This window comes from Ranitomeya variabilis, chromosome 1 (genome assembly GCF_051348905.1).
Source record: "Ranitomeya variabilis isolate aRanVar5 chromosome 1, aRanVar5.hap1, whole genome shotgun sequence".
NCBI classification, from domain to species: domain Eukaryota; kingdom Metazoa; phylum Chordata; class Amphibia; order Anura; family Dendrobatidae; genus Ranitomeya; species Ranitomeya variabilis.
In genome coordinates, this window is record NC_135232.1 from 116,645,400 (window position 1) to 116,656,402 (window position 11,003).

General features: G+C 44.3%; 1 protein-coding gene across 4 annotated transcripts in view; it reads right to left on the minus strand.

Moving 5' to 3' along the window:
* Window positions 1-9,110, minus strand: part of MARVELD2 (MARVEL domain containing 2) — a 33,414-nt gene extending 24,304 nt beyond the window's left edge. The window contains exons 1-2 of one of the 4 annotated variants that reach the window (XM_077288140.1): window positions 8,939-9,110; window positions 493-1,680 (exon numbers count right to left, since the gene is read on the minus strand). In XM_077288140.1, the coding sequence (XP_077144255.1) occupies window positions 493-1,671 (1,179 nt within the window). In that variant the 5' untranslated portion in view covers window positions 1,672-1,680; window positions 8,939-9,110. Of the gene's footprint in view, window positions 1-492; window positions 1,681-7,763; window positions 7,841-8,768 lie in introns of those variants that run through there. The other 3 variants (XM_077288130.1, XM_077288148.1, XM_077288124.1) reach the window with 3 other exon arrangements.
* Between the last annotated feature and the right edge of the window lie 1,893 nt (window positions 9,111-11,003).

An 11,003-nucleotide genomic window follows, 5' to 3' on the forward strand; every position in this document is an offset into this window, starting at 1 on the left:
AGCGGGCATGTTACCACAAGTATGTGATTTGCATACATGCAGTCATGTGCTAACTAGATGGGCGCGGCATCGCTTAATGCAAGCCTATTGAGCAAGGCGGAACAATTCTGGCCAGAAATTTGGAAATCTCATACTTGTGGCCACATGACCACCCGCTACCGATGTCAAAGAATCCTTGCAGAGCACACTGTCCGATTTGTAGCCTAAGGTTGGACAATCCCTTTGATGCAGTTGTTTTAGAATGTCCCTGCATCAATTATTAACAAAAATTAAAAATATCCTAAAATGAAAGAACCAGAAAAAGCAGAGACCCACTGATCCAAGCAAAAGAAAAGGAGATTCCCATCAACTTTACAGGGGAAGACTTGCTGATTGCAGCGGGTCCAGGTGCAGAGAACCAAGCAATCCTGAGATCAGGGCCTTGGTACCCAAGAATTAGAAATGGATCCTAACCTAATACAGTATACCTAAATAAATACTAAAATAACTTACCTCATGCTCAAGAAATTCTCGTCTCTTGCGGGCACTCTCATGTCGCCAAAGCTTCAATGAAACAAGTCCACTGATTAAATAGACTAACATAAGGACAAACAAGAAGATTATAGCTGCCGTCTGACCCCCTTCCACACGACAAAATGTGGAATATAAGGGGTTGTTGAAAAAGGAATAGTAGCACAGTCCTCCTCGGTTTGTGTCATTGACGTACACAATGGCTCCCGCCAAATAGAGAACAAACAGGCAGATGTTAATGCCAAACTCTGTTAGCGGCCACCAGTTAGAATCCAGGAGAATTGTCCTGTAATACATGGACATGCCAAGCACCAGGAGGATTATAGTAGTCAGCCATGCCAAGCCTGCCACCACTAGTACAAAGGGAGTCTTGGGGCCACTATAGTAGTATCCCCCTTGTAAACTAGCTGAATATGAATATGGCTGCGAATAGCCAAACATATTGTACCATTCATTGTCCTTGTGGATATAAGCTGTAACACAGGCAAAAACACCAGCTCCGAGCAAGAGTTCTACAACGCCCAGTATTCTCAGCAATCCGGCCCACGACTTCATGTAAGAGTATCGCAAGTTGTACTCTTCTACCCTCTCACTATAGGTTTTCACAGTCTGCGTCTGGCGACCCAAAGACCCATATGGATCATCGGCAATCATGGCATCAGCTTCTTTCTTAGAGTTGTAGCTACCTCCAGAACCTCCGTATGGGTCTTGGTGCGAGTTTCCAACCAATTTTGCATCCTCAACTGAGCTTTTTCCATGAGGTCCAGAAGCAGGGAGGGACGGTGAACGAGGAGGTGAACAACGGTCTCCTCCAGAAATGTAGTTAATATCAGAAATGGGTTCTTCCCATGCAGTTTCCCTTTTACTCTTGAAAATGTTTTTCCAGGAATCTGGAATAAAACGTCGTACAGGTCTCAGTTCAAGTGCAGTGACTGGTTCCTCACTGTCGCTTGGAAAGAAGTCTGTCCCAAATGGAGGATTAAGTGGCAGTGGAGGTGGTGGCAATGGATCTGCACTCAAAGCCAACTGGCAGTCCTGTAACGTCTGCAGATTACGTCCTGGCTCATGTGACTCAACTGGCACTTGGTCATATTGGACACCACGGCCATTTGTAGCTCTGTGTTTGGATCTTGGTGCTGAAGATGATTCTCCTCCAGACATTTGTGTATGCTTGAAGAACACAAAATGACAATATGAAAACCAACAAAGAGGAAATCTGTCAATAAAAAGCTACTTTTTACTTTATCCAATTAATACAACAGCAGCAGCTACATAAACATGTCTGGAAATTCGCTACAATGTATCAGTCTGGAATCCAGGCTGCTAGCAGCTTCAGACTGGATATAACAGCTGAGATGAAGGCCAGCTATGTACAGGAGGAATCTTCTCATTAACTTATGGCAACAAAAATCCTCAAATCATTAGGAATCAAACACGTTACATTAGAAAGTCATTCAGCTTTTATTTATACAATGTATAAACATTATTTATTTAAAACTCCTTTAATCATTCCATAAGAGGAGTGTATACAACTTTTCAATATACTTAGTGTTTCAGTATAACTGATCTCCACTTGGTGTCAGTGAATGCATATATTCTAGTTTACTTCAAGAGGCTTCATGGTTAAAGGGAACCTGTTAGGGTATGTTCCCACGGTCAGTAATCGGCAGCGCTTTGGACGCAACACATGTCCACTCCGTCCAAAGCGCTGCTGGCTTTTGAACACAGGTGATTCCGCATGTGTTCATGGAAGCATGAAAATGCCACAGCTGACAGGTTGCATTTAAAGCGAACCTGTTAGCAGGATTTTGCTAAGTAACCTACAGACACTGTCAGGTTGGCAGCGCTAAACTGATTAGAATAATACCTGGGGTGAAGAAATCCGTCTTGTGTAATCAGTTTTAGAAGTTTGCAGCTACTGATATGCTCGTGCTCCGGGGCGGGACTAGAGGCAGAGTCTTATGTTCCTGCTCTAAGCCAGAGAAATCAAGGAGAGACCTGCCCACAGGCCGCCCTGAAGCACAAACAATCTGTCTCTATTATGAAGAACATGTTTGTGCGGCATGCTGACAGGTTCACTTTAAGGACCAGACCTATTTTGTCCTTAATGACCAAAACAATGTGGTTGTTTTTTGCTTTATAGTCAAATTTGAGGAGCCAAAAAAAATATTAATAAAATTAACACCATTGTACAGCTGTATAAAGGCTTTTTGTGTGCTGGACATCTTGTCAGAACCACCATTTTGAGGCACATATAAAAGTTAGTAACCAAGTTTTACACCTCATTATCAGGAAGAACATAAAAAATAATTTTATGGATGGGTAGGAGTCCAATTATACGGTATATAGTTTTATCTTTTGTTACTTTAAAAAAATACGTTTGTAAAAACTATGTTTTTATTTTTTGTACATTTTTCTGTTATTGTAATTACTGCTGTCTTCTATTGCAGATAGAACTATATTATTAAGCCCTGTGACAATCTTATACAGTCTGAAAAAAGCGTAAGGGCTTACAACATATTTACCAAAAATGTTGAGTGGCAGCTAAGCAGGTACAAACTGACATTTACTAGGTGGTTCGTGAATTCAGTCCATGATACTATCCAGATCATCTATTAAACATCAGCGTTCCACTTTTTAAATAAATGATTAATATATATAGAACATATCTAAAGAAAAGAAATGATAACTTTCACACTAATTCTCATCCATGCAGGTAACCAGGAATACAAGGCAGACATAGGTCAGTATATACTACTTTTATTAGGAGGTAACCTCATAATGACCAACGGTCCATGTAAATTTACAGTGCAGGATTAAAGGGGTGGTCCGAAGGCAAAGTAATTTTCATTCTAAATCCCTACTTAGTGCCCTAATCTAAACTATTTTCTAATATACTTGCATTAAAAATTTCCTATCCCTCCTTAACTACACTAACTGCTTTTCTTTCTTTTTTAATACTTCATTTTGGATGATGCTTCGTTTGAGAATCCCAGTGCATGCTGATATACTCAAAGAGTCATCGGGGGCCTGAGACTGCCGTCACCGCAGCAGTCCCTGCCCCCTCCCACAGACGAAGAGTCACCAATGATGCTCATTTCAGGGGCTGTGCCGTTTCAGGGGCAGGTTGTCTCTGTGTGATGTGCACAATGACAGTGCACTCTCTGTAGTTATGTGCCAAAAATACTCTTTACTGGTATTCTGAGTAGAGATGAGCAAACTTGTTCGTAATACATTCGCTAATCTCAAATTCGGCACAAACGTAGCACACTCGGATTCGTGTTCAGTTTTCGAAGCATTTTTCCTCAAAGTCAGCAAAACTTGGTCACAGTTCGGTTAATGATCACGTTTCCACTAATATTTTTGTTAGGACTTTAGCTAGAATAGTGGCTCTGTATGATGAGCGGAGGGAGTGTGTATAGGTCAGAGGAGCAACGGAGTGTAATTTTTTTTTTAACTAACTTAATGTATGTATATTCCGGCAGCCAACCAGGGCGCATAAACCATCCACAACGTCATGACACAAGGACTTCTGTCATTGGCCACTGAAGTCACATGTCCCTCTCCATATAAAAAGTGGACGGGTTGTTTTGCTGGAGCCATTTTCTTAGTGAAACAATGCAGAGTGGGTTAGGTGGTAATGTCACTGAAAGCTCTACTGAACAAACAGTCTTGTCCTATCCAAAGGCAACTGACAACATCTGTTACTGGACGGGCTACTCAACTCCCTTTCTCTAGCACCCGCACAGTGGTACGCCTTGTACTTGAGGGCCAGAAAGAGTATGTACTCCAGTAGATGGCAAGCGCTGCATCAAGTGGCCCTCGGTCCTACAGTTGTGGTCTTGTACAAGAATGCTTCCTCCTACACATGCCAAAGCTAAGGGCATGAACTCTACCATCTCCAATCTGCTGGCCACGCAAATGCTGCCTTTCCGTCTGTTGGTTAAAGACGGTTTCTCAAAGTTTATAGCCATCGCAGTCCCCCAGTACCAGTTGCTCAGTCGCCATTACTTCCCTAAAAATAGCTATGCCTGCGCTACACCAGCATCTCACAGACATCACCCATTCCCTGAAAACAATCTATGTCTGTCAGGGTTCATTTCACCACTGACACCTGGATGAGCAAACATTGGCAGGGGCGTTACAGCTCCCTCACTGGGCACCTTTGGTGGCTGTGGGGGCAGGCAGTCAAGGGACTGCTCCACAAGTCTAGGAATCCCCAAGACTTGCGGGACAAACCTCTGTATCTAACGCTTCCTCCACCTCCTCTGTGGCCTCCACCTGCGCCCTCAAGCTCTCCCTTAAGGAGACACACGATTCAACAGTGCAGAGAGAATCCCCCCACCTACTTACTGCAAAGCCAGGGCTCACTGGATTCAGGCAGTGTTTAAATATGCCTTTGAGATCGCAGTCACACAGCTCAAGAGTTGTGGACTGCTATCTAGGCCAAGTTTGAGCAATGGCGGTCTTGACTGAACCGGGAGGTAGGGATGGCCGTGTGAGATAACTGTGCAAACCTGGTGGCAGTCTTACACCGGGGCAACCTCACACACGTGCCTGGCATGGCTCACATCTTCAACCTGGTGGTACAGCAATTTCTGCTGCACTATCCCAGCCTGAAAGCGCTGCTGCAGAAAGACCGTCGCTGTGTGCTCACTTCCGCCAATTGCACCCAGCAGGTCATTGGCTTGCATCGCTACAGAGGTCTTTGAGCCTACTGGTTAATTGTTTGATATGCGATGTGCCAACACGTTGAAATTCCAATCTGCACATGTTGCAGCGACTGTGAGAACAGCGAAGAGCCCCGTCCTTTTGCATAGCCTGGGTCAACGCAGTACGGAGAGTGGGCACAGATGAAGGACCTCTGTACCCTTTTGCACAGTTTCAAAATGGCTACTAAGATGGCTAGCGCTGATGATGCCATCATCAGCATCACTATTCCAGCCATCTACATGCTGGAGCACACTTTGAATAGTTTACGGGAGGAGGTGATGGTCCAAGAGGAAGAGGTGGAAGCAGCGGAGGATTTGAAAGTGATGACAATATCTCTTAGTTCCAAACTGTCATCGCACAAGCAAATGCCATGGGAGGGTGGATTACAGCAATCGAGGGGACCTCATGGTACCAAGACAAACTGTTCGTGAAGGTGCAGGAGCCGAGCAACAAAATGGAGGACAAGGAGAAAGAGGTGATGGGCACGCAACAGTCAAGAGATGAAGAGAATAATGATTTCCACTCTATTGTCCATGGTTGGCAGGAGGGGACAGAGGAAGCAAGCTTTAGTGTTACCGTGTCACTAACACACCACGGACTTGGACCTCATAGAAGCACCAGACACATGAGCGCCTTCTTACTGCAACATGATGCTCATATTGTTAGGATTAGAAATAGGGCTGACTACTGTGTTGCCACTGTTAGATCCACGGTACAAGAGTACCTTGAAAGGGACGCACACATGCTGGAGTATCGAAACACGCTTGTAGTCAATTTTAAGAGTGCTTTTCCCCAAAACAGCAATAAGGCACACAGTGTGCATCGCAGTTCTAGACCTCCAACCTTGGAAACTTTAAGGCGTCAACGCAAAAACATTAACTTTTTTTAGACCAGCCAGTGCACCAGAAGAACAGAGTACAACTCAGACACGTTGTGGACGACTGGAGACGATGGTGCAGGAGTATCTCGAGCTCAATTTCAATGCCATCAGGGTGAATTTGAACGCTTTTGCATTTTGGTCTTCAAAAATGGAAGAGTGGCCTGAGCTTGCCTGTCACCCTCGGAGGTTTTTGACATGCCTGGCAGCCAGCGTGCTCTCAGAATGTATTTTTACTGCAGCTACTAGTGTCCTGACGGATAAGTACATCCGGTTGTCTCTTGAAAGTGTAGACCGCCTAACTTTCATCAATATGAACAAGTCGTGGATCTGCATTGTCTTTTGAACTCCAGTCAGACTGGGCAGACTAGGCAATGGTGGTGTTGGGTCTCCATCTGGTGGGTTGCCTGTTGTGGTAAGAGTGTCAGAGGCCCATTATACTGTTTCTATTCTGTGGAAATTGATGTAACTTTAGTGGTGTGTGCCAATAATTTTTTGAAATATTTGCATTCCAAATTGGGTCTCCTTCATGTGTGTTGCCTGTAGCAGTAGGGCTCCCAGACTGGCAGGCCGGCACTTACTTTCAGTCAACTGTTTTACTATCCTTACAGTTTACTACCAATAGTACTCTATGAATCTGATGTTTGTGCCATCTGACTGTGGCTGCGAAAAAAAAAAAGAGTCTGCGCTGTTGCATGAGGTATCAGGGCCCCAGCAAAAAAGGCTGACACTGATCCCTCACCCACCTCATCTTAAACTTAGATTCATAGCTCTAAATACTAGCCCAGGCCCTGTTACCTCATGCATGGCCCATGGCTGACTGCTGCTGTGCCATTATCAAATTTCTACTGTGGGTCAATTGATGCCACTTTTCCTGGTGTATGCCCCTAATTTTTGGAAATGTGTTTACTCCAAGTTGGGTCTCCTTCACGTGTGTTGCCTGAATTTGGCATGCCTCTCAGAGCACCAGGTCTACACCTGTCACTCATCCACCTGTTACTGATCAATGTTTCAGCTAGAAAAGCTGGTCCAAGCCCTGTCCCATGCATCCTTGCTGCACAATTATAGTATTTAATTGGTCAATTGATGCCACTTTTCCTGGTGTTTGCCCCTAATGTGAGCTTTTTGGGAATCTTTTTGACGCCCCCCCTTAAGGTGTTGTCTATGCATTTGGTTCTGCCTCACATTGAATTCAATGGGGTTTGGGTACGTTCAACGAACATGGGACAGTCACTCATCTCTAGTTCTGAGCAGACAACAGAGAGCACGCTGTCATTGTGCACAGTGCACAGGGAGAGCACAGGCCCTGAAATGAGCATCACTGATGACGCTTCGCTTCAGGGAGCGGCAGGGGTTTTCACACTGCCCAATGATGACACCATTTGAGTATCCCAACATGCACTGGAATTCTCACATGAAGCGTCATCAAAAAGGAAATAGGAAAAAAAAAGCAGTTATTGTAGTTAGGGAAGGTTAAGGAATTACTAATTCAAGTGTATTAGGAAATAGTTTAGATTACAGCACAAAATAGGGAATTAAAATGAAAGTTACTTTGCCTTCGGACCACCCCTTTAATCTAGCAGGAGCAGGTCAAGTGCCGAACTCTCAAGACACAGCTGAGGACCCTGGAGTGCTGTATGACTACTTCTGTTTTCTCTCTTACCTGAGTGAGCATTATGTGGTGAATAGGAGCGACGCAGCGCCAATTCTTGTGTCTGCCAGCATAGCAGAGCTTTGCATATTATCTACATGAATGTAACAACCAGTTATTTGGTGTAAAATGTGAACAGTAACAAAATTAGACACAATTACACAGTATTTTATATGTATCCAAAAACAGTGCTGAGTGAAAAAATAAATGGCCACTGAAAAGTAAAAAAAAAAAAAAAGAAAAACTTGGCCATTTAAGGGATAAAACGTTTGTTGGCCCCCATTACACAGCCGTCATAGGCTAGGTTCACATTAGCGCCTCTGTGCGCAGCTTATCATCTGCATGCCAAAACGCATGGTTAGGCTGCGGTTTTTATCCGCATCAGCTTACGCATGACACAAAATGACCCTGCTGCGTTTGTATGCGGTTTTGCCTGCGTTTGCGTTATGCGTTCGCTATTTCCAGGAGGGCGTGTCTCAGTGGGCGTGTCCTGGACATGCTCAGTCCGAAATAAGCAAGCGCATCGTACGCATGTCCCTGCGTACCAATGCGTTCACATAGACAGTAATGCGTTGTTTTCACTCACTCATCCGCATGCATATGCCTGCGCTAAATTGACACTTCAAAAAATGCAACATGTTGCGTTCGCCGCACACCGCGAAACGACGCATGTCCCTGCGTACACAATGTTAAATATATGTACACAAGACACATGCGGATCAGTACGCAGGTATACGCTGCTCACACATACGCAAATGTGAACCCGGCCATACTCAGACGAGGGCTCATCCCAGAGAAACACAACATGAAGTGACATAAACAACGACGACTGAGCAGTCTCTACATGGGGTCTGCGGCTCTTGTCTTACTACAGTTCTGGGCATGCTGGGAGTTGTAGTGCCACAGGTTGCAGACCCCTGCGCAATAGAAACTCATCATTACCAAGTGTAAACGTAGGTGAGATGAGGACAGGAACAAGGACTGGATACCATAGCAGAGACTACAGAGAGCCCTCACCTGCTGTGTGATGTGCGCAGGTCACAAGCTGCAGTCTAGCATGTCTCTTTGGGACAGTTTCTCAGCTCTTCTCTCTCACACACTATAAAACTCGCACCTTGCTCTTCTTACAGTCCCTGCCCCTCTCAGATCCCGGAATTAGTGGCGGTCTCCATACACAGCACTCTCACCTGCAGGCTGCACTCTCTCCCGGGACAGCTTCCTCTCTCGGTCACATGACTCTCTTCCTATCCCAGGCTGACGTCATGGCCGGCCCCGCCCCCCTCTGCAGGTAGCTGGGCCGGACCCTGACTCACCTTCTGCACTGGGTGTAGAACTGGCTGCTCACTCGCGCCCTCTGGTGGCCGCTCTGGTGCTGAAGATGTTACTTTCCAGTGACATACAAGTTATCTGGTGCATTCTGTACACAAGAGGCTGAGAGGGGAACTGTACAAGAAAGAAGTGAATTGGCACCAGCACAACTCCTCAAGTCAGACTAAAAGGACACGTGACTACAATGACAAGTAGTTACTAGTTGCCAACCATTTGTTTGTTGTTTTTACAGCCAAATCACAGCTTTAAAATAGTGGTACAAATTATTTATTCTGGTCATGAATCTTGATTTGCTGTTATGCGACCAAAGATTTACCCTTTACCCATTCGTGATCATGTACTGTAATCATATATAATAGGGGCAAGAGGTTCTTTGAAGCGGGCTCCGGAGCTGAACCCGCGTCATACAATACGGGTGCCTGCTGTAATACAGAGCCTTTTTTGGAGTTTACTTTATTGCTGCTGTTTACCCACTTTGATGCTGCTGTCAGTTGCTGGGAGATAGATCTTGTTATTGCTTGCTTGTATTTCATATTACCTCAAAGCTGGATTCACAGCTACACTGCTTAGTTCTGCTATATAATATCCTTTATGGTGTTGCTTCTAAACGTGTAATGGCGCACTGTCAGTAGGATTCGGGCAGTACTTAAAATAGTTTCCTTGACAGTCCTGAGTTTCCTGACTAAGTCTACTGTAGTTTTGCATATTTCTTTTGCCATAATGAAAGCTGAGTATGTTCTCCTGATTAACCTATTTGAGGGGAAATGTGTCGAGAATATGCATACTTGGATGGTAATAAGCACATTGGGTTATTGAATATGTTTTAGAGGTGTATGTTATTCTGATTTATCTAGATAAGGTTGCAATTATATACTGTGTATATATCCACACAGTGTCGTACTGGGTTGCCAAGGGCCCACCAGTAACATTGACTTTGGGGGCCCACTTTTCACCTGCATACAAATATTACACGACCCTCATTCACAAATGTACCTAAATCTCTATATAATAACAAACTGAGTACTTTGGTTAGTGCATGATGAGATGCTTTTTTCTGTACAGAGTGAATCAAGTGAATTATGCCAAGTACTGCCCATACAGTGGGTTTGGGAGCCCAGATCTGCCCAGGGGCCCACCGGGGGATTCCCGTTACCGTATGGGCCAGTCCAAGCCTGTATACACAGGTATTGAATTGACCTTTATAACTGCACAGGAATAAATTTACACATGTACGTGACATTTTTTGTACACTTTACCTTGGTTTAGTAGTATTTTGGTATTTTCTGCATGTAGGAATTCATTACACAATAGCTGTGTTTTTGCTAAGAGTAATAGAGTTTATCATTTTCCTAGCAGTAAACTATAGAGTGATGTTCACCAAGAACATTTTATTTAGGTGATTCCTTCATAACTTTGGTAGGGATATTAGAAATTGTTCTATTATTATTATTATTTATTATTATAGCGCCATTTATTCCATGGCGCTTTACATGTGAGGAGAGGTATACATAATAAAAACAGGTACAATAATCTTGAACAATACAAGTCACAACTGGTACAGGAGGAGAGAGGACCCTGCCTGCGAAGGCTCACAATCTACAAGGGATGGGTGAGGATACTGTAGGTAAGGATAGAGCTGGTCGTGCAGTGGTTTGGTCGATCGGTGATTACTGCAGGTTGTAGGCTTGCCGGAAGAGGTGGGTCTTCTGGTTCTTTTTGAAGGTATTATGAATAATATGAAAGTTCTATGCCCTAGTACAATCTGTATCTATTGTAAGGTGGCTACCGGACACATAGTTGATGGGAGGTATGTATCACAGAGGGCGTTGTCATCTGTGATGCAAACCTGGAGTATTGGTCTAGAGCACATAGCACTAAGAGATTTGCTGAATCTGGGCCAGTGTTTACAGGCAGGCTGAGAGA